The sequence below is a fragment of the Zingiber officinale genome, chromosome 2B (assembly GCF_018446385.1).
Source record: "Zingiber officinale cultivar Zhangliang chromosome 2B, Zo_v1.1, whole genome shotgun sequence".
Lineage (NCBI taxonomy): Eukaryota > Viridiplantae > Streptophyta > Magnoliopsida > Zingiberales > Zingiberaceae > Zingiber > Zingiber officinale.
Window position 1 is genome coordinate 143,951,921 of NC_055989.1, and position 23,954 is coordinate 143,975,874.

General features: G+C 44.9%; 1 protein-coding gene across 1 annotated transcript; it reads right to left on the reverse strand.

Moving 5' to 3' along the window:
• Nucleotides 1-1,996: 1,996 nt before the first annotated feature.
• On the reverse strand, nt 1,997-23,301 carry LOC122047568 (5' exonuclease Apollo-like). The gene is made up of 5 exons (XM_042608937.1): nt 23,031-23,301; nt 22,787-22,892; nt 3,579-3,790; nt 3,282-3,488; nt 1,997-3,139 (listed from the first exon to the last, which is right to left on the reverse strand). Exons 1-5 carry the CDS (start codon nt 23,217-23,219, stop codon nt 2,171-2,173), a joined length of 1,683 nt encoding a protein of 560 aa, XP_042464871.1. The 5' UTR covers nt 23,220-23,301; the 3' UTR covers nt 1,997-2,170.
• Nucleotides 23,302-23,954: the final 653 nt, after the last annotated feature.

Consider the following 23,954-nt stretch of genomic DNA (forward strand, 5'->3'; position numbering starts at 1 on the left):
AAATATTTATTTTTCTGCTAAACAAAATTTACTGAACTCATAATTTATTAGATACTTTGTATGAATATCAATTAATTTTCATGAATATCAATTAAGTATCGTAAGTAAATTTTTCAATCATTTGCATATAATTCTAGTGATGACGTGACGTAAGACAAAGTAAAAAAATTTTAAATTCCATTTTCGAATTATGGGATGAATTTCTCTTCCTTATAAGACTTTGCCCTACTCTTTATGGGATGAATTTCTCTCCCTTATCGTAGTTTGCCCTATGTTTTCACACAATTCGAGTCCAGAGTGGGCCACTAAAAATATTGAAAATTATCAATAAAATATATATTATAAATTATATTGCATATATGCTCGTCTCTAGTATAGGATTCATTACTCACCTAGTATAATTCCTAATAGGTAGTAGCTAACAAAATGTATGATAAAAGATGATTTTTCATTATTTTGTTTTTGGTATTTGTGTGAACATGAAACTATTTGTGTGAACACTAACCCCTAATCTATAGATAGTCCATTTAGTTCAATCATATGGTCCCTCTTAGTCATCAATGAAGGATTGGCTTTTTGCTTGATTGGTCAGAGTTATATTGACATATAACTTGCATAATTGACTAAATGCCACAGGAGGCAAGAATAACCAAAAACATTTCAAAAAATATATGTGTGTGAAAATCAATTCAAGCTCAAATATTCCAATAAATTTGTCCAAGAATTTAGAGCCAATTGAATGTGGATTCATATTGTTGACATTATATTTTAGTATAGTTTTAACATAGAATATTATTTATTGAGTAAAAGAACATGATTAATTAATCTTATAAGTCATGTTAGTGACCTCAATGATATAATTTATTTATGACACATTTAGCATAACACTAACACAAATTGTCACTCCTAATGAGGAGGATTCTAAGTAGGGTATTAGTAAACAAAAATGTCAAACTTAAATTTCTTCGTGAGTGGAAGAGAGAGCTCCTTTGCACCTATATGATCTTGATTGTTAAGTGCTCTTTTTGATTTAAGCATCGACGGTCAAGACATCGTTTGTCATGAATAGACGGCTACGAAGGGGTGTTCAATTGAGTGTTTGGGAATGGGGTGCCAGTTCTTTATCAATTGGACTCCACTCTATGTATTTGTCATAAATTTGATCTCTAACTATATCTTCTTTTTTTTTCTCTAAAAGGGAAATAGAGTATTTTTCTTCAAATTGATCTCTCCAAAGAAACACAAGGTCGAGAGAGATGGAAGAGTTCAGCTTCCCTGGAGTTGGCAACGAGGGAGATCAGTGGCGACACCATTTCTCGGGCCTCTGGTTCCACTCCCCCCAAGCCGGTGGTGGAATCGGGTGGCCACCTCCTTCCCCGGCAGCCCTCAGCGATGAGGAGAGGATGGACATGCTGTGGGAGGACCTCAACGAGGATGATGGGAAGAGTGGAGGGAAGACGAGGAGGAGGTCGGTAGGCATCCACACACTGGACGATGACGAGGAGCAGGCTGCCACAGGAGGCTTGCCGCCGGTGATGGTGGTGGCGGCGGAGGAAGGAAGGCGGCGGCTGAGAGGGAAGCAGGGGCTGATGGCGATGCTGAGCATGTGGAAGAAGCTGTTTCTTTCAAAGGCGAGGAAATCCAAAGCTTCCGCCAAAGTAAACCAACGGGTATAAATTGAATATGATAATTAACTTGTTGCACTAGTGAAATAATTCAATATTAAGGTTTCACTAATCACCACAATCTGAGTTAACAGCTTAAATACACTTTACAAAGTGTAATCTAGTAATCTAATAGTTATTCTTTTGCTCGTGAACTTTGGTGAAATAATTGTTTTAATAATTAATTTAAAATAGAGGTTTATTAATCCATTTCATATTCCTATTGCATTTTTATTTTATTTTAATTTATTTTATTTTATTCTCTAAGAAATAGTTGTTTCATTCTTCCTGCTGTCTATGTCATCCTATTTTATTCTCTAAGAAATGAGCAAACTCAGCTAGTTCGCAATATTGAAAGTCAATAATGTTTGGCAATTGACAAGAAGAAGCTTCTATAACTTACGTTTATGAAAGTCAATGAAACAGCTGTATGAGGTTTCAAGAATCGGAAGGGAAAAATTATGAAACATTGGAGGACTTTACCTGTGAATCGAGACGGGAATGGCTCAACTCGGTACCGTCGACCCTGTAATGTTCTTGGCTCGTTTACAAGTCTCCATAAGATCAGTTAATGACGGTAGAGGCCGGGGGACTGGAACATTCATTGATCTGTATAGTTTTCTCAGGTTTGAGCTCATGGTAGAAGATGCTGCAGTAGATGGCAAGTCGGATGCAGTACCTAACCGATCATCCAGTTTGTGGAAATTCGGTCCGCCCTTGGATGGTTCAGGGTTATCTAAACTATTGGAAAATCCAATAGATGAATCATAACCTTTGTTCATAGGTAACGTTGATCCAGGGTCAGTGATCTTGTCACAGTCAGGGCAAACTGAATCATGGTCTTCGGGTGTTGAAGGAGCATTGTCTCCAAAGTTGACTGTGTCTGGATCATTGAGACCGAGCCTTGCTCTCCCGAATAATGTGAAAGACTCTGATCTGAGTGGAGGAATTTCCAATTTCAGATCGAACTGCTTTGGAAGTGAAGTTTCCGCACGCAAAATGCATATCTGTGAGGTGTCTAGCATTTCAGGAACGGAAGTACACATCTCGTCGTTCTTGAGAATCTTTAAAACTGGAGGACTGCGCATAGGGGACCTAGCACCAGAGCCTTTGAATAACTTCCACAGCGGATCATCTGAAGCGATATTAGTCTTGTAGCAGTTGTTCTTGACGTAATCAAGATCCATGGCTCGTTGAGGAGGTGTCGTAGAGATCACCCACTTGGGGCGGAGGAAGTGCAGAGCCCAATCTAATTCTTCTCGGGACGAATGCATGGAGTGGCAGACATGCCAAATTCCCAACTCATCCCTTTGGGCTTCGGTTGGACACACTTTCTTCCTTGATTTGTTGAGGGTGGGATTGGTGGCGTACCACTGAACAGATGGACGAATGAAAAGAGGTTCGGGTTGGAGATTAGCACGTGCCTCTGCAAGTTCCGCGCTTACTTTGTCATTTAGTTCGGATAATCCAATTACCTACGAACACAATTCAAGATTCACCAACGAGTCATAAGGCAATAGCAAAACGAAAATTAGCACCTAGTTAAAACTTGACCAAGATCTACCTTCATTTAAGCAACTAATGTTATGAATACCTATCGAAATATTGAATTGTCACCTGAAAGCGAGAAGAGGCATCATCTGAGAGAATTTGAGGTGCGACAAGAAGAAGAACCTGGAACAAATCAGGATATTTTGACTTGTTTACAAAAATAGGAGATCCGAAAGTTTTGGATACTTCAACTAGAATTTCTTCCCGACCCAGATTACCACATGAGAAATATACAATCGGTGCATTAGGGTGTTTCCATATGCAACTTATCACCTGCAAAATATCAGGTGGCCGCAAATTGTCAATTATTGTGTATTTATATACCAGACGGTACAATAGAAAAAGAAAAAAAATATACAAAACCTGTTGGATGGATGATTCTTTGTTTGGCATTTTAAGATGAAATTTACTGAAAGTGCAATCCAGAAATAGGTAATCGAGAGAAGAAATAGACTCTCTCCCTTTCTTTGATATATATTTCAATGGTAAACTTTGCAAACAATCGGGAGTAAGCCTACAATCACCCGTGTGCAATATGTTACCGAATCCACCTTCGAATAGAAACATGACCGCTCCTATTAACATCACATATGAAGCAACAAGTCAGACATAGATCCTCGATTAGGATTCTGTTGAGTTACCAAGGCTTGTTTTATCTCAGAGATATCCTGAAATAACTCTTATTAGGATTGCGACATGTGCACAAACAAGGGTAGACGGTAGAGAGCTATAAACTCTAAAGAATATTAGCATATATCAGACTCTGCAAGTGGTAAAGAAATATATATAAATCCTACAGAGATTGATCATATGGAATATACAGTCAAGAACATGAACCCAAGAGGCAAGAAGTACTCCACATGCTGGTACTTCTCTTAGCAACTTGTTCTAGAGAGACCCTGAAATACCATCCTATGCTGACCTAGATTAGATACTTTTTATAGACATATCATAGTAAACTGCTGTTGAAAAAACTATTTCAATTTTTTATATTTTCAAAATGATGGGCGATTGGTTTACATTATGAAGAATAAATTAGCTTTCTTGAGATACAACTAAGTGTACAAGAGAAATACAATCACAAATGTAGAAGGATCGATTTTTGGAGTCTCTAAAATTAATATGTAACATGTGGCAAAACACGATTCGTTCACTCCAGCGATCTCGTCAACCCGTCTTAGGCCAACACGGAGGAGGTAAATCACAGGTGACTACTAGCCATTAGTGCAAGTGGTAAGGCATGGGGAGAGGTATACTCGGACACGCCGAGTTTTGACTCCAAGATTTCATGTGGCAACACCTCATGTCTTAACCATCGTACCGTCCCGAAAGGACAAAATTAATGTGTAACATGTAAGAGAGTTGGTGGGGTGTGAAAAGGTACAAAGGCCATACAAAACCAGGCTAACTTGAACAGATATGAAGCAAGTCAGACAAAAATGTTATAAGCTTGATAAAGTTTAAAGTACATGATAAGTTCTATGATAATGTGGGAACCATGAAAATAAACAGAGAGGAAATTTTAGATGCATAAAAGAGAAAATCTGTTTCTTGTTGATGACAATGCAATTAAGGGAAAATGGAAATTTTATTTTTTGCAAACCATTTAACAAACACTCTACAGAAAATTTGATTTGAAAGACTGATAATTATGGTTAGTTTAGGAATCATAGATTTATTCATAATATTAGATTTAGTAAGATTTTTTAAAAACTTTAAAGAAAATGAAGGTGGTTGAAAACATAGATCCAAATATTAAATTTTAGATTATCTTTAATAAAGACTTCTCAACTCAAGGGCAAAGAACGTCAAGGTGAAATTTGTATAATAAGAGATAATTTGTATTAGGAATTTATGACCAAAATTGTCAATTTAAAACCTCCGTGCAAGAGGTTACAAGGTTGAGGCAAAGTAATAAACCATTTAGTCTTTCATATGTTGGTGCAATTTTCTCTGGGTGAAAGTTAACTAGGTTGACTAAGTTTAAGTTGGCTCAAGCTTGAGTCAGTTTTGATTTTGATGTGTGACAATATATGGAGATTGTAGGTGCAATTGTCCATATGGGATATTGATGGTTAAAGATTGACCAGAAGAATCAAGTAGGTCAAGGTTGATCAGATATTTGACTGGAAAGTCCTAACTGCAGGTTAGGTAAGGGCAAGACCAAAGGAAAGATTGGCTGATGGAAATACAAGTGGGTCAATGTTGACTAGACACTTGGTGTGAAAGTCCTAGTGAGTGAAACCAGCAGAGTGGGAAGTCCCGGTGAGTGAAGACGAGCAGTTGAGAAAGTCCTGGTGAGTGAAACTAGACAGCTAAAAAGTCCTGGTGAGTGAAGTAGACAGTTGGAAAGTCCTAATGAGTGAAACCAAACAGTGAGAAAAGTCCTAGTAAGTGAAGTTAGGTGAAAAGCCCTAGTGAGTGAAGCTAGGCAGAAAGAAATCCTGATAAGTGAAGTCAAGTGGTGAAAAGTCCTAGTGAGTGAAGCCATGTAGAGGAACATCCTAGTGAGTGAAGACAGGTAGTGAAAAACCCTGGTGAGTGAAGTCAAGCATGTGTAAATCCAAGTGGATCAAGGTTGATTAGACACCTAGTATTTGAAAGTCCAAGTGGGTCATGGAGGACCGGACACTTGGTACGAGACGATAAGTCCAAGTAGGTCAAAGTTGACCGGACACTTGGCACGGAGAGAAAAGTCCAAGTGGGTCAAAGGATTGACCGGATATTTGGCACGAGGAGAAAAGTCCAAGTGAGTCAAAGGATTGACCGAACACTTAGTACAAAGTCCCAACAGGTCGTCCCAACAGGTCAAGGTTGACCAGATGCTAAGCATAAAAGAGTTTCAACAGGTCACGATTGACCGGATGTTGAAATTGGGAAGGCTAGACTTGAGTTAATCAAGTTTAGGTTGGTCAATCGATTAGGTGATGGATTGAGCCAGAGCCCAATCGATCGATTGGTAGTACTTTTTGACTCGAGGAGCTCAATCGATTAGATGATAGATTGAGAGGAAATTGCATGAGCACAGAAGGCTTCCCAATCAATCGGTCGATCGATTAGGATACTTCAATCGACCGGTCAGTAGATCGATTGAAAATGGTTTTCTCGCGATGATGTGAGGTAAACGGAATCGATTGGTCAATCAATCAGTTGAGCGATTCAGCTACCCCAATCAATCAGCGAGAGCACGGAAGACATCTGGATCGATCAATTAATCGATCCAGCTGGCCCAATCGAGTAGCCGGAGCTTTGGACGGCTAGGATTGTCTGGATCTGACGTGGCAATCAATTGGGAGTAAGACTAATCAATTGGAAACCCTAGATCGCGAAGGATAAAGTCGTTGGTGAGGTTCAAATGTAACAAATCTTCACCGATTCATCTCCGACTCTCACCGCCAGTTCTTGAAGACTCTTGGAACAAAGTGCTTCTACATTTTCAAATATCAAGAGGCGTTTCCAAACAAGAAGAGAGCAAGCTAGAGTTCATAGTTGTAAATCTTGTAATATTTCATTTGTATTTGCTTCTCTTTTCTTCTTGTTGTATAGAGAGTATTGTACGAGATTTCTCCACCTCTGAATTGTTCCGAGAAGGAGTGTTTTCATAGTTGAGAGTGTCCTCGTATGTGGATCCTTGGATTAGTCACCTCTTCTTGAGGTGGATACCAAGTAAATCCTTGAGGTTAGCATTGGAGGAGTTTGCATCGTATTTTCTGACGAAGCAATACGAGCTATTCACCCCTAGCTCCGGAGTGCCCCAACAAGTGGTATCAGAGTGAAACCGCTCTCTATCAAACTCATCGCCGGAAAGGGCAACGAGCAAGAGGAAGAAGAAGTTGAAGCCCTAATTTCAAACAAAGTCAAAGACTTCATCAACAAGCTCAACTTCAAGATGGATTTCCGAGATGGATTCGGATTTGATACACGAGCACCTCCGCCGTACGGATTTGGAAGTTTTGATCTATGGAGATCAAGAATAAAAAATTTTCTCATGATGGAGATAGAGAAATAGTTTGCTCTAATGGAAGGAATTGAGGCTCCAAAGGATAACAAAGGCAAAATCATCAATAGAAGCAAATGGAGCAAGGAGCAATTCAAAGATATAAGACCAATAACAAAGTGACCAAACTATTGGTCAATTTATTACCTAGCAATATCTTGAGCAAGATAAAAGAATATAAAGATGCCAAAGAGCTTTGGAGCAAATTGGCAAAGATTCATGAAATCCCTTCCATTATACTAAGTCAAGAAGAATCCAAAGAGGGAGAATCAATGGATCACGAAGAAGAAGATTTGGAGGTTGAGAGATGCTCATCTTCCAGAGGAGAAAAAAATTGAAAAAGATCTATTCTCAAGAGAGCACAAGGACAAAGGCAAAGGGAGATACTCTTTATTTCACATGGATGAGGATTCGGAGGTTGAGAAATGCTCAACATGCGAGGACAAAGATGAAGAGACATTCACCTCAAGAATTGAGAGGGAGTATAGATCATCAATGTCGGATCAAGAAGAAACCTCTACATCCGGATCAAAAGAAAAAAGTGTCACCCCCACAAGCAATAAAGCTATAAAAATTTCAATTTGTAAAAATAAAGATCACATCATTTGCTTTTAGTGTAGGGAAAGTGGACACTATAAAAGCAAGTGCCCTAATTTGACCAAGAAGAAGGGTCAATTGACATCTAAGGGCAAGGAGAAGCTTAAAAAAGTCGGTCGCATTGTACGAAAAGGCAAGGAACATATTGTGTGTTTCTTGTGCAACCAAAAAGGGAATTATCAAAATCAATGTCTTAAAGGGAAGAAATCGACCAAGGTTAAAGGAGGAAACTCAAATCAAGGGGGGGCTCTCAAGAGCAAACCCAACGTATCATTTATTGAAGCAATTCCTTTAAGCAATGATAAAAAGCATGCTAGGTCTAATCTTTATTATTTTAATGCTATTTATCATAAAAATAGAAAGCATGATAGAATTAAGGAAAAATATGTATGATATCATACCAAAACTACCATACCTAAAGCTAGGAAGGTAGATAATGTAGGATCGAAAAGAATTTAGATATCTCTACAATGGTATGATATTGTCCACTTTGGGCCTAAGCCCTCGTGGTTTTGCTCTTGGGCTCTCCTCAAAAGGCCTCATGCCAATGGAGATATCTTTCTCTTTTATAAACTCATGATCTTTCACATGTGTTTTCAATATGGGACTATATTTGCAACCTTGCAACACCAATAATCCCCCCTCAAACAAAGGACCACAGGCTTCCTATGTCCGATGCTCGACCCACCAGGTCTTCCTGCCCCTTGGTCCACCCGATCTACTAGGACTTCCTTGCCTAGCCGCAACTAGGACTTCCTGCCTAGTGTCTGATCTTCTTGATCCGAACATAGGAGCCCCTACTTTCTTTGTTCCAGATCAATATTGTACTCATATGGCTCAATCAGATCATAGCTCTTGTGCACAGTCGGCGGTTAAATCTTCTGGCAGTCCGGGCTCTGATACCAATTGTAGGATCGAAAAGAATTTAGATATCTCCACAATGGTATGATATTGTCCACTTTGGGCCTAAGCCCTCATGATTTTGCTCTTGGGCTCTCCCTAAAAAGCCTCATGCCAATGGAGATATCTTTCTCTTTTATAAACCCATAATCTTTCCCATGTGTTTTCAATGTGGGACTATGTTTGCAATCTTGCAACACCAACAGATAACAAATTAGGTAAGAATTCTAAAGATTCTAAATATAAGCCTAAAGATAAAAATGTCAAAGGTAATCTAGAAAAATCCACATCCAAGGATTTAAAGATGGAAAACCAAGCTGATCCTGTCCGAATCAGAAGTCAAAGGACGCTGGGGACGTGGCGCTCCCTGCTGGATCCTCGAGTGCTCCGGCGAACCTGCAACAAAACCGAGCCGGGAGGGGTGTCCCGGCGACGGCCCTCCGACGCTCAAGTCAGGCGAGGAATAACAAAGAGGTGGCTTCCGAGATTCAAAACCAGCGTACCTCCGGTGAAGAAATGGAGGCCTTATATAGACCTCTCGAAGGAGCCTGGGCGCGCCAATCAAAGCAATCACCTGCTTTCGACCATGCCCAGGTATGGGTTTGTCAGAAGGACATCCATAAGGTCATACCGCTACTGTATCAACCTCTCCATGATGTGACGGCGAGATCCTCCATCGTGCAATCTTGTGTACGGCATAATCATTAGACTGACATCCCCTATCCCGAGCCGAACGAATAGGTCGTTCGGCTAATCTTGTATCCTCGCTTATCCTGCCGAGCGGACCACCCGCCGGCCTTCGTCCCAACCGCAGACACCGCCGGCCACCGTCTTCCGCATGGCGTCGGAAACCCAAGCTCATGGTCGGGTTATCTTTGCCCGCCGGACCGCTTTCAATCGCTCGGTGGTCATTACCCGCTTAGTCGACCCTCCATCTGGCTAGGACCCTTCGTGAAGTGGGTCCCCATTCTTCCCGGATCACTTGCCTTCCTTGAGTCTAGTCGAAGGAGGCGGTGAGTTCGACCGACCGACTATGTGTCCGGCGGTCGCGTCGCCTACCGCCGCTATAATATCCTTGCGCTCGCCCAGTATGCCAAATTCACGGCTCTTCGTTTTGAATGTCTTGTCGCTCAACGTGGATGTTTGTTTGTCTAAATCTTCTCGAAAATCACGCAAATCCTTTTCATTAAGTCGAAGCATGCGCGGTATGGGCGCATTAATTGCGCCTGGTGACAGAGCGCCACGTGGCTCTTCTTGCGTGATCCGTACGATGGGACGCCGATTACTTTGAAATGGACGGTTAGATGATGACCTCGTCTCTCGTGACCTGCATCCGACGGACGAGGCCGACCAGCCTCGTTCGCATAAAGCCTTCGTCTTTGCCTTCATACTGCATTCTCTGTTTCATTGCGTGTCCTCCGTCGAAGGTGCCCGCGGCTGCATCATTCCGGCTGTCCTAGTTCTTGCCTCTTGGTGGTTTTCGGCTTTCTGGTGATCCTCTCCGTTCATCTTCCCTCAGTAAGCTTCTCCCTTCCTTTCATTCGGCCTTTCCCTTTCGCTTGGAACTCTTTTCGTTCCCTTGCTTGCGAACTCTTATCTGTCCTCCGTTTCCGAGTTTCTTTCGGCTTCCTTCTTTCTTTTTCTTGGTACTTTAGTCATGGCGAGCACTTCCGTGCCCGCTGTTGATGTTCATGGTCCCTGGTATATGACCATGGAGAGTCGGTTTGATGAAGAGGGCGCTCGGCGTCTTGTTCGGACGTACGGGATCCTGTAGCCGACCCGACCGACCGGCCCCATAACCCGCCGATCGGTACCATTTGTTTTTTTCTGGACCAATTCCAGGGCGGCCTTAGATTTCCCACCCATCCTTTTGTTTTGGAAGTTTGTAATTATTTTCGCATCCCGCTATGCCAACTTGTGCCGAATTCCTTTAGGCTGTTGAGCGGGGTGGTTGTCCTCTTTAGGCTGCACAGCATCCCACTCGTCCCCCAAATATTCCACTACTTCTTCTACCCCAAACAATCCGAGTTGAGTACTTTTATTTTCCAAAGTAGAATAGGCTTCAAATTTTTTGAGAATATGCCGACCTCCAACAAGCACTGGAAGGAGTTCTTCTTCTATATACGACTTCCCGAGCGCCGATTCGAACCAAACGGCGCATCAGAGCCGTAGGAGCTCGGCAAATTCGTACAATCCACCTACCTTCACGCAAACCTGGTTGTCAGACAAAATCGACGAGTTGCTTCTCAAGGGTGTTGTACATTTTCGGATTATCTCCCGTTCGGACTCCCTACCGCATGGGTAAAGACTCTTTACTTCCTTCACCTTTTTATCTAACTGATTTTAATTTTTCCACCGCATTGAAGTCAGCGCCCAAGGCTACCGATCATCCGAAATCAAGGCCGTGGAAATCGAGGCTACTAAAAAGAACTCGCCGAGCGGGTCTCATCCCACCGCCCGGCGGATGCAGGAGAGGGGGGCGCACCGCCTCAAATGAGGTTGCCCGTCCGCCAACGGAGGTTGAGGCGATCCTGCTTCCTCCGCTTCCACCGAGGGAGTCCCCAGTAGGGATTCACTGCGAAGTTCGTGGAACGTCAAGAGGCTCCACCTTCCGACCCAAGAGGGTGAACCACGCGCCGATCGAGATCGCTTCTCCGGATCGCACGCCGCAGATCAGGACCCCGTGGCCTCGCCCACCGCACGACCCTGGCTCTCCTCCACGGACTCGCCGTCGCTTACGACGACTTGGCGAAACTTCAACCATGGGGAGTCCTCGGGCCAGGACAGCTGAAGAAGTGCCTGCCGACCACCCGACCATCAAGACTACCCTTCGATTCCCATCGGAGGAATATTTATTGTCTGCCGATCGGCCATCGAGCCCCGCTCACGAAATAACCTCGACGGGTCCGCCTCTTTTGCTGACGTGTCAAGTATGGATCATTACTCGGGAATCACTGATTACCTAAGCCAAATAGAGTTTTCGTTGATAACCTTAGATGAGTAATCAAGATTATCAAGGATAACTCTTATCAAGGATAACCTTCAACCAAACGCACCCTTAAGAATATAGTAAGGAGTATGACTAGCCATTCAATCTTACCAAAATCACTCTGTGGAGAAGCATTAAAGACAACAGCTTACATTCTAACTTGAGTGCTCACTGAAGCAGCTACTAAAACACTTTTTGAGCTTTGGACAAGACGAAAGTCAAGTCTCAAACATTTTCATATTTAGGGATGTCTAGCTGAAGCAAGTCCGTATCGGCCACATGAAAAGAAACTAGACTACAGAACAATAAGTAACTACTTTATTGGTACCTCCGGGCGGCGCTCAGAAAATATAAGGAGGGAGAGCCGAGTCGCCTAGCAGCAGCGCGCCAGGAATACCTCCGCTCGGAGCGGTTCGGCGCAAAATTTGGTGGCAACGCCTCCTCAACTTTCGCCGAGGCGGTCAAGGTCACCATAGCGTACCTGAAGAAGGGAAGGCACCTTCCTGCTGACCTGAGCATTCCCTCTTCCGATCTAGCGGCTATGATTAACGATATCCCGGACGCCTTTTTTAATTTTGAGGACCCTGAGTGAGGCGAGTTCTTCGAAGTACTTTATGTATTTCATCCGCTCTGCGGATGTAAAATTTTTGTACGCGCCGTTCGGCATACTTTCCTTTAATGTAATTATGTCTTTGCTTGCGTCTTCCTGATCATTATCCATCATATTCTTTTGTTTGCTTAACGTTTATGCTTAGAGTTAGTCATGCTCCAAGTGTTCTCCGTCACACGGCCGATCAGCTTAACTCATTAAACAAAGTCCGAGCGAGCCTAAATGTTTTAATACTTTGTGATTTCCGTGGTTTCTTATTCTCTGATACTCGTTCGCCCGCCCGGGGTATTTATAGTCGCCGGACCGACTCTCGATTTTTAACGACGGAGCTCGTCGGCGCGGATATTTATAGTCGGTCAGCGCGGCTCTCGATCTTTAACGACGGAGCTCGTATTTATGATCGGTGGCGGCTCTCGATCTTTAACGACGGAGCTCGTCGGCGCGGATATTTATAGCCGGTCGGCGCGGCTCTCGATCTTTAACGACGGAGCTCGTCGGCACGGATATTTATAGCTGGTCGGCGCGGCTCTCGATCTTTAACGACGGAACTCGTCGGCGCGGATATTTATAGCCGGTCGGCGCGGCTCTCGATCTTTAACGACGGAGCTCGTCGGCGCGGATATTTATAGCCGGTCGGCGCGGCTCTCGATCTTTAACGACGTAGTTCGTCGGTCTTCTGCTCGGGGATTTATAGACGTCGGCTCGTCTCCTTTAACTAAACTTGCATATATAAACCTCCCGGCTGAGCGGCTCGGGGGCCTTCGGATGACCAGCCGTTCGGCTATGAACACAGAATGCCTTGGGAATAATTTGTTTCCTGCGACAAAAGGAGTACAGCTATTTTGAATTTACACAAAGTAGAGCAACAGCGCACCTCTCACCCAGCTCTATATGGCTGAAGGTGATTTGCACTCCAGGGCCGGTCCAGCATCCGACCTTCCGCATCCTTGAGGTAATAAGCACCCGAACGGAGCTTCTCGACCACTTCAAAGGGTCCTGCCCAGGGAGCTTCCAACTTGCCGACATCTCCGACCGGCTTAACTTTCTTCCAAACTAGGTCGCCTACTTGAAAGGCTCTGGGGATCACGCACCGGTTGTAGTTCTGTTTCATACGTTGCCGGTACGCCATCAGCCGTACGGACGCTTTAGCTCTTTCCTCTTCGACCAAGTCTAGCTCCATGCTCCTCCGTTCGGCGTTATCTTCATCATAGTTTTGCACCCGAACGGACTCCACCCCAACTTCAATCGGGATGACTGCTTCACCTCCATATACCAAGTGAAATGGAGTGACGCCCGTTCCCTCTTTTGGTGTCGTGCGGAGAGCCCATAGGACGCCCGGCAGCTCGTCTACCCAGCTGCCTCCTTCACATATTCCGGGCGGTCTGCCTGCGCCGCCCGGCCTGCTGAAGCCGAGGTTGTTTGCTGTTGCGCTCGCTCAGCTTGTGCTTTCTCCTTTTGCTGCGCCACTATCTTGGCTGCCCTCGCCTCGACTATAACGTCCAACTCTTCTTGTGAGAGTGCCATATGAACTTTTTAACCATCTGCTTGGATATTTTTGCAAGTGGCTCAGCTTCTACCCATTTTGAGAAGTAGTCGACCGCCACCAATAAGAACTTCCGCTGCCCGGTAGCCATGGGGAAGGGTCCCACGATGTCCATCCCCCATTGGTCGAACGGGCAGGCCACAGTTGATGCTTTCATCTCATCTGCCGGTCAGTGGGACATGCTGTGATACTTCTGACAGGATAGACAATTTGCCACGGTCCGGGCAGCATCCATTTGAAGTGTTGGCCAAAAATACCCGGCTAGCAAAATCTTCCTGGTTAATGACCGTCCGCCTGGATGTCCACCGCACGAACCTTGGTGCACTTCTCGAAGGATGTACTCGGCATCTTCCCAGCTGACGCATTTTAGGAGCGGACGAGAGAAGGCCTTCTTGTAGAGTTGATCTCCTACGAGGGTGAACTGACTAGCCCTTCTCTTTAGTAAGTGAGCTTCTTCCCGGTCGGATGGGGTAGCTCCCGAGCGTAAAAACTCCACAATAGTTGTCCTCCAGTCGCTAGGGTATGTGATGCCCTCCATCCGATCGACATGTGCTACTAAAGATACTTGCTCGATCGGCTTCTGAGAGCCGACCGGGGATAACGCGCTTGCCAGCTTGGCCAATTCATCCGCCACTTGATTCTCCGCCCGGGGGATCTTCTGAATAATCACCTCCCTAAAGTTGAGCTTAAGTTTTTCAATAGCCTCCACGTAGAGCTTGAGCCTTGTACTATTTATCTCGAAAATCCCCGAGATTTGCTGAGCAGCCAACTGGGAATCTGAATAGAGGATGACCCGGACGGCTCCAACGTGCCGAGCGGCCTGCAATCCAGCAATAAGGGCTTCATATTCTGCTTCATTGTTGGTCGCTCGGTAATCTAGCCGGACGGAGAGCTGCATCCACTCTCCTTGTGGGGACAGCAAAACTATGCCAATTCCACTCCCGTGTCTAGTGGACGATCCATCCACGAACACTTTCCACACAGCTTCGGGTTCCGGGTCCTGCACCTCCGTCACAAAGTCGGCTAAGGCTTGTGCCTTGATAGCTGAGCGGGGTTGATATTGGATATCAAAGTCGCTTAGCTCGTTGTCCATTTGATGAGCCGTCCGGAAGCTTCTGCATTTAAAACACTCGTCCCAACGGGCTATTGGTCTTGATGATAATCGTGTGCGCCAGGAAATAAGGACGAAGTCTCCGAGCGGCAAGGATCAGAGCAAAGGCCAACTTTTCGAGTCCGGTGTACCAGGTTTCAACATCTTTCAATATATGACTAAGGAAATATACAGGTTGCTCCTCACCTCCCGACCGGACTAACGCTGATCCCACAGCCTGCTTGGTTGAGGATAAATAAATGTACAACGGTTCGCCGACAGCTGGCTTGGCCAGGACTGGTAGGAAGTTTAAGTACGTCTTCAATTCTTCAAAAGCCCGATCGCAGTCTTCATTCCATTGGAACTTTGTAGCTTTGCGGAGGATTTTGAAGAATGGAAGGCTCCGGTCGGCAGTCTTGGAGATGAAGCGTGATAGCGCTGTAATCCGACCGGTCAGCCTCTGTACTTCCCTTATGTTTCTGGGCGGTAGCATGTCCTGAAGAGCCTTCACCTTGCTAGGATTAACTTCAATACCCCGTTCGGTCACAATATAGCCCAAGAAACGTCCTCCTTTGGCGCCGAATAGACACTTATGAGGATTTAGCTTGACCCCATATTTTCTGAGTGTACGGAAGGTTTCTTCCATATCTTTGCATAAAGTGGCTGCTCGGAAGGATTTGATGAGGATGTCATCCACATAGACCTCCGTGTTGTGTCCGATTTGCTCGCGGAAGACCCTATTCATCAATCTTTGATATGTTGCTCCGGCATTCTTCGGCATGACCATATAGTAGAACGTCCCGTCGCCGTAACGAAGCTAACTTTTTCCTGATCCTCAGGCGGGCGGCACTTGATGATAGCCTTGGTAGGCGCCGAGCATACAAAGCATCCAATCGTAGAATCTACGAGCTGGTCGATTCAAGAGGGTAGAAATCCTTGCAAGCTTTATTCGGATCTCTCAAGTCGATGCACACCCTCCATTTGTTGCCCGGCTTGAGACGAGCACCACATTAGCTAACCACTTGGGAATTACTCCCGTCGTGGCCGGCCTCTAAGAGCCTTTCTACTTCGCTCGAATGATAATATTCTGCTCGGTGAAATCTCTTCTCCTTTGTTTTATTGGCCGTCCGGCCGGACGTGAAGCTTATGTTGGGCTATGCTGGGAGAGACATCGTCGACCAGGCAAAGACGTCATGATTCATCCGGAGGCATTTGACCACTTCTTCTTTCTGTTCATCCTCCAGGTCGGCGGCAATAAAGGTTGTAGCCTCCGATCGGCTTGGATGGATCTGAACCTCCTCCTTTTCATCATAAATTAAAGCAGGAGGTTTCTCGGTTATGGCGTGTACCTCGATCCGTGGAACCTTCCGCACGGCGCTAGATTCGGCTCGGACCATTTCCACATAGCATTTCCGAGCGGCTAATTGATCTCCTCGTACTTCACCGATTTTGTCCTCGACCGGGAATTTGATCTTCTGATAAAACGTGGACACAACAGCTCGGAATTCGCTTAACGCCGGTCGCCCCAGTATCACGTTGTAGGATGAAGGGGAGTCGACCACCACAAAGTTTGTGGTCCTCGTTCTCCGGAGCGGTTCTTCCCCTAAAGGGATAGCCAATCTTACCTGTCCGACCGGAAGAACCTCATTGCCCATAAACCCGTAAAGGGGGGTTGTCATGGGCAACAGCTCGGCTTGATCGATTTGTAGATGATCAAAGGCTTTTCTGAAGATGATGTTGACCGAGCTGCCAGTGTCAATGAAGATACGGTGGATGGTGTAGTTGGCTATCACCGCTTTGATGATAAGGGCATCATCATGCGGCACTTCAACTCCCTCAAGATCCTTGGGCCCGAAACTGATCTCGGGTCCGCTCGCCTTTTCTTGACTGCAACCCACCAGCAATAATATTGATTTCTCCTCGAGCAGTGTTGCTTTGGTTCTCCTCCTCCCGAGCGGATGGCCTGGGTCGCTCATGTGACCCTCGAGGATTGACCCTCGATTTGTGCCGCTGGCGCCGCTCAGGAGACTCCCTAGCCACTCGTCGTCCGGTATCTTGTCCATTTCTGCGATCGGGTGAAGGCGATCGACGGCGGCACCTTCTCATCGATGGGTAAGTGATCAGGTCGAGCGTCCGACAGTCACGGGTGTTGTGGTGACAGACTGGTTAGTGAACAAAACATTGGGGTCCATACATTTCCCTTTTTCTTTGGCCGCTCGGCCGCTACCTCTTGGACCACCGGGACTTCGCATGATGTGCCCGGATGCCTCAACTCTCGGTCCTCTTGGTGGCTGATGGGCAGCGGGCTGCTTCCGTTCGGCTTGGGCCGGACGTTCGATCTGAGTTCCCTTCCGTCGGGCAGCCTCCACCTCTTCCACATTTATATACTCATTCGGTGTAGCATGTGGTCGTAGTCTCGGCGGTTTGAGAGCGCGGAAGAAGTCCCTTCCACGAGGCCTTGCGTGAATGCGTTCACCATTGTCTCCGATGCTGTGGGGATGTCCATCGCTACTTGATTAAATCATTGATATACCGAGGATTCTCTTGGTTCTGTTTGATGGTAAGCGACGTCCTTGATAACGTCGGTGCTCCATGAAGTGATGAAGAAACGCGTTCGAACTCGGAAACTAGTGATAGAGCCGTCCGATCTCCGAAACCACCTATGCGGATTCCGAGTGGAGAAATACCCGCACTTTACGCCATCGGAGTACTGATGCAAGGTGGCGATGCTGTCGAACTTCCCCAAATGATCGTCGGGGTCGGTCGTCCCATTGTAAGCTCCGATCGACGGTGGTGTATAGTACTTTGGTAACGGATCCCGATGTATGGCTTCAGAGAATTGTCGGTGAACCTGCTCGGGTGGTACGTCCGCTCGGGGAGTTTTGCCCTTCCTATGATCCCGAATGGGAGGCTCATCGGATGAAGATCCTTGCTCCCCGTGGGCGGGCGCGATTTCTGGGGGAGTACGGAAGAGAGCCCGAGGGAACCCTCCTGTTGAAACATACTCCGGGCGGTCTGCCTGCGCCGCCCGGCCTGCTGAAGCCGAGGTTGTTTGCTGTTGCGCTCGCTCAGCTTGTGCTTTCTCCTTTTGCTGCGCCACTATCTTGGCTGCCCTCGCCTCGACTATAACGTCCAACTCTTCTTGTGAGAGTGCCACGGTATGTAGTCTTCCAGCCTCGTCCATTGCTTCTGCTCGGATGCAGGTGCGTTCCCACAGACGGCGCCAAATTGATCCTGTCCGAATCAGAAGTCAAAGGACGCTGGGGACGTGGCGCTCCCTGCTGGATCCTCGAGTGCTCCGGCGAACCTGCAACAAAACCGAGCCGGGGCGACGGCCCTCCGACGCTCAAGTCAGGCGAGGAATAACAAAGAGGTGGCTTCCGAGATTCCAAAACAGCGTACCTCCGGTGAAGAAATGGAGGCCTTATATAGACCTCTCGAAGGAGCCTGGGCACGCCAATCAAAGCAATCACCTGCTTTCGACCATGCCCAGGTATGGGTTTGTCAGAAGGACATCCATAAGGTCATACCGCTACTGTATCAACCTCTCCATGATGTGACGACGAGATCCTCCATCGTGCAATCTTGTGTACGGCATAATCATCAGACATGTCTTTGCTGACATCCCCTATCCCGAGCCGAACGAATAGGCCGCTCGGCTAATCTTTGTATCCTCGCCCTTATCCTGGCCGAGCGGACCACCCGCTCGGCCAATCAGTCTTCCCGCCTTGGCGTCGGAAACCCAAGCTCATGGCTGGGTTATCTCTGGCTCCGCTCAGACCTGCTCAACTGCTCGGCGCGGTCATTACCCGCTTAGCCAGCCCTCCATCTGTCCTCAGGCTGGGACCCTTCAGGAAGTGGGTCCCCCATTCTTACCGCCGGATCACAAGCCTTGAGGTCACGGCTTGATAAATTGGAAAAGATCCTAAAAAGAATAGAAAATATTTTTAAGGGGGTCAAGCATAATCTAGGAGTGGATAAGGAAGAGCATTCAATGATCATAGGGGTTTGGGATACAAGCCTAAAGCGAAGAAACCAGATAGTATATGTCTTAAATAATGCCTACGTAAAATTTTATAATTTTTTGAAAAAACGTAGAATTAGTTAGGAATTTCTAAATTTCGATCTGATATTAAAATCAGGAAATTCAGAAACTCAATCGATCAAGTGATTGATCCAACCGGGTGTGGATCAATTGGTCAATCAATTGAAGGGGTTTTTCGCGAGCAGAAGATTGCAGAATTGATCAACCAATTGATTTAGCCTCGACTTCAATCGATTAGTTGATCAATTGAAGAAATTTTTCGCGAACAAAAGCTCGCGGAATCGATCAGATGATCGATCAACACCCTCCAATCGATTAGTTGATCGATTGAGAGGCTGTCTTTTGGCTGAAATGGTCTGATTTCAATCCATTAAGCCACGCTTAGTTGTGTTAACCATCCTTAACCCTAGAATATACATTTATATGTATTAAAGTGTAGTTTTCTTGATGAAAATAAAATAGAATGGTTAAGGAAAATAAAGTTAGAGTTTAGGATGAGGTTTAGTTTCAAAGTTAATTTTTGAACCTAAAAAATTCAAGTTTTAGGTCTCCTAAAGGTTTAGGAAATCCAAGTCATTATTGGTGCAATAACAGAAGATTTGAGCATGTTTTGAGGAGCTACTCCTTAAAGACATAATTTAAATTTATTTCTAAACAATGAAACAATGGAAGGGTATGAGACCTTTACTGTTGTAAATGCTCTAGGATGAGCATGAGGCAATGAAGGGAAAGAGACCTTCATTGTGATGTTGTAATCAAAGAGTGCGATTGCAAACAACATGTGAATAACTCTTCAGGAGGAGAGTTTTTGATGTGTGCCAAAGGGGGAGAATGTAGGGTTTTAAGTAAGGAAACTTTCATTTACTCAAAGGGGGAGATTATCTTCTTAGTAAGGAGGAGAATGAAGGAAACCCCTATTCATGGTGGCAAAAAGCGAATATGTTCGCCCCAGCGCCCCCGCCAACCCGTCCCAGAGCCAACACGAAAGGGGTAAATCACGGGCAGCTACTAGCATTTTGAATAGTGACTAACACATAAGGGAGGCACTTACCTCAACTTTGTCGAGGTTCAAACCCCAGACCTTATGGTGACAACACCTCATACGCTAGCCACTAGACCGTCCTGAGGAGACAGGAAGCCCCTATTCATGCTTTGGCATGAAGAAGTTGAGGCCATGAGATTATCCTAACTTAAACGTATTGTTAAATATCAAAAGGGGGAGAATGTTGGTGCAATTTCCCTTGGATCAAAGTTGGTCAGGTTGACTAAGCTTGAATTGACTCAAACTTGAGTCATGGTGTTTGAGTTTTGATGTTTAACAATATATGGAATGTAGGTGCAGTTGTTCATATAGGAGATTGACGGCCAAAGTTGACCAGAAGAGTAAGTAGATTAAGGTTGACTGGATACTTGATTGGGATGTCCTAACTGAAGGTTAGACAAGGTCAAGACCATAGGGAAGGTTAGCTGAAGATGGAAATCCAAGTGAGACAGTGTTAACCGGACACTTGATGTGAAAGTCTTGATAAATAAGTGAAGTCGGACAGTAGAGAAAGTCCTGATGAGTGTAGTCGAGCAGATTGGGAAGCCCCGGTGAGTGAAGCTGAGCAGTTGAGAAAGTCCTGACGAGTGAAGTCGAGTGGTTGGAAAGCCTTGGTGAGTGAAACTAGGTAGTTGGAAAGTCCTGGTGAATGAAGCCAGGCAGTTGGAAAATCCCGATGAGTGAAGTCAGACAGTTGGAAAGTCCTAGTAAGTGAAGTTAGACAGTGAGAAAAGTCCTGATGAGTAAAGTCATGTGAAAAATCCCAATGAATGAAGCTAGACAGAAGAAAATTCTGGTGAGTAAAGTCAGGTGGTGATAGTGAGTGAAGCTAGTAAGAGGGAAGTCCTGATTAGTGAAGTTAGGTGAAAAACCCTAATGAGTGAAGCTAGGTATAGGGAAATCCTAATGAGTGAAGCCAAGTGATGAAAAACTCTGGTGAGTGAAGTCAGGCATGTGGAAATCCATGTGGGTCAAGATTGATCGGACACCTAGTGTTTGAAAGTCAAGTAGATCAGAAAGGACCGAACACTTGGCACAAGACGGTAAGTCCAAGTGGGTCAAGGTTGGCTAAACACTTGAGACGGGGAGAAAAGTCCAAGTGGGTTAAAGGATTGATCAGACACCTGGTGATGAAGTCCCAGTAAGTTAAGGTTGACCAGGTGCTAAGCATGAGGGAGTTCCAACGGATTACGGTTGACCGGATGTTGGAATTGAGAATCTTATACTTGAGTTAAGCAAGTTTGGTTGGTCAATCAATTAGGTGATCGATTGAGCCAGAGCCCAATCGATCAGTGGATCAATTGGGCAGTGCTTTTTGACTCGAGAAGTTCAATCGATCAAGTGATCGATTGAGAGGAAATCGCATGAGCACATAAGGCTTCAAACCAAACGATTGGGATACTCTAATCAATCGATTGGAACTGGTTTTCTCGTGATGATGTAAGGCAGACGTAATCGATTGGTCAATCGATTCCGGGGTCTTCTGCGAGAGCATAGAAGACATCTGGATCGATCAGTTGATGGATCCAGCTGCCCAAATCGATCAGCCGATCGATTGGGATATGACCATTGCGCAGGTTGTGAGCTTTGGATGGCTGAGATCATCTGGATTTGACATCGCAATCGATTGGAAACAATAGATCGTGAAGGATAAAGCCATTGGCAAGGCTCAAATGCAACAACTCTTCACCGATTCTTCTTCGACTCTCACCGCCGGTTCTTGAAGGCTCTTGGAACAAAGTGTTTCTACATTTCCAAACATCTAGAGGCGTTTTCAAACAAGAAAAGAGCAAGCTAGAGTTCATTATTGTAAATCTTGTAAGATTTCATTTGTATTTGCTTCTCTTTTCTTCTTGTTGTATTGAGAGTATTGTACGAGGTTTCTCCACCTCGGGATTGTTTCGAGAAGGAGTGTTTTCATAGTGAAGAGTGTGCTCGTGTGTGGATCCTTGGATTAGTCATCTCATCGACGAAGTGAGACGAGCTATTCATCCCAACCCCCCTAGCTCCAGAGCGTCCCCACATCATACACATTAGATCTCATATTATCATATGCCTTGGGAATATGGCACTACATAATTTATCAGGACAAACTGAATGTTCAGATGCCCAACAACACCTATAATGTTGAAGAATTGCTGATAAACTAACAAGGTTTTTCCAAATGTTAAAGTTTATTCCATTCCTAAGAAACTAATATTTGGAAACTGGGTAAGCTGCTTAGCTCGATAAACTTGTTAATAATATATTGTAGCAAATTTTAAGATCTAGGCTATAATATCTCCTGCTATTCCAGATTTAAAAATGACGCTAGATCAAGGATGAGTTTATAGATATTATCAAAATATGGCCTTAATTCTACCTCTTGATATACCTTTTCCATTCAAACAATCTACTCAACATTCTGATACATGTGTCCCAAAAAACATACTGTTTTACAAGAACCAATCCTCAAATATTCACAAATGTCATCATTTTTGTTCGTCCATAAGACAAGAGTGATCATAATCGAAGCCAATGACTTCAAGATGGTGATAATTCAGTACACCCTGGAAAACATGAGCCTTATTCCTATTCATTTCCAGTTCAAGTTAACGCACAGAAAATAATTTTACAGTATGCCAATGTCCAGAACGAATTTAGGATTCAATTTTCTCGATAGAAATCAGTTCAATCAATGATGAACACAAAGAACCAGGCAAGCCGACTTAAATGCAGCATAGTATCAAGGGCATCAAAGTCAAACGATGAAGCGTACCTGGGCAGTGATTGGCATCGATCGCCGTGACTGAGAACGATCCGTCAGGATCATCAACCACGACCGACTCACCGACCTCAATTTCCACAAACAGCGAATCATCGAGCTATGAAATGCATAAGCAATCAGAAAACCCCTCTAATCATTAATCCTACACCAATTGCAAAGAAAAAACAAAACAAAACAAAACCCGCCCGCAGCGCGGGAATCTCGGGATCAAATCGAGAAAAGGCAAAGGGAGGACCTGAGGGAAGTAGCCGAGGACAAGGGCCTTGGTAAGGCGGGTGGCGTAGACGGGTCGGGAGGAGTGCGCGACGATGCCGGCGAGGTGGTCCTTGTGCGCGTGGGTGAGGAAGTGGTGGCGCTTCCGGAGGGACGCCGGCGTCCACGTGTCGACGGAGAAGGGGAGCCCCTTCGGCATCTCGATCGGCATCGCTTCCCTCCGACTACGGACTTAACCCTAGTCTTCGTAGTCTGTGTTGATCGACCGCAAATCTGGCGACTCCGGCTATTTATAGAGAGGAGGAAGGGGCTTCTGCTTCCGGCGGAAGGAACAGAATTTGATTTTATTATCATTATTATTATTTTTAATCGGAGATTTTTCCTTTTTCCCTCGCCGCTTGGTTCAATAGTCCAGACCTCACGTGACATAATTGGTTCCACAGTATGTATATGTTTGGGCGTTCTTTATTATCCTTTTTTTTATTTTTTAAAAATATTAAATTACGGTTTTTTATTAAAAACGTATTTAAAGTTTTAAAATTTCTAAAATGCACCCTACTTAATTCCAAAAATACTCTATTGCCTTTCAAACATTAATTAAAGTTAAAAATTATTATTTTTTAATGGGCAATTTACAAAGGGGGTATAATGTATTTACCAAAATACGCATCACAATTTTGTATTTACCAAAAGGCACAGGTAAGTGATGTGTAATACCCAATCTACCTCTTCCGCCAATCTCCTCTGTTCAGTCGTCATTTCCCAGGCATCTGAACCACTTTTTGACTTTGATTTTAAAAAAATAATTTCGATCATTTTTCTACCTCCCTCCAAATCGTGCATGGCTCGGTGTTGTTCGTAACACTGTGAGTGCAGCTCCAATTCTGTGGAGAAATCTTTCCTCTTGTGAAACCCTAGGTTAGTGACGTCGAGTCTTTCTCAAGCG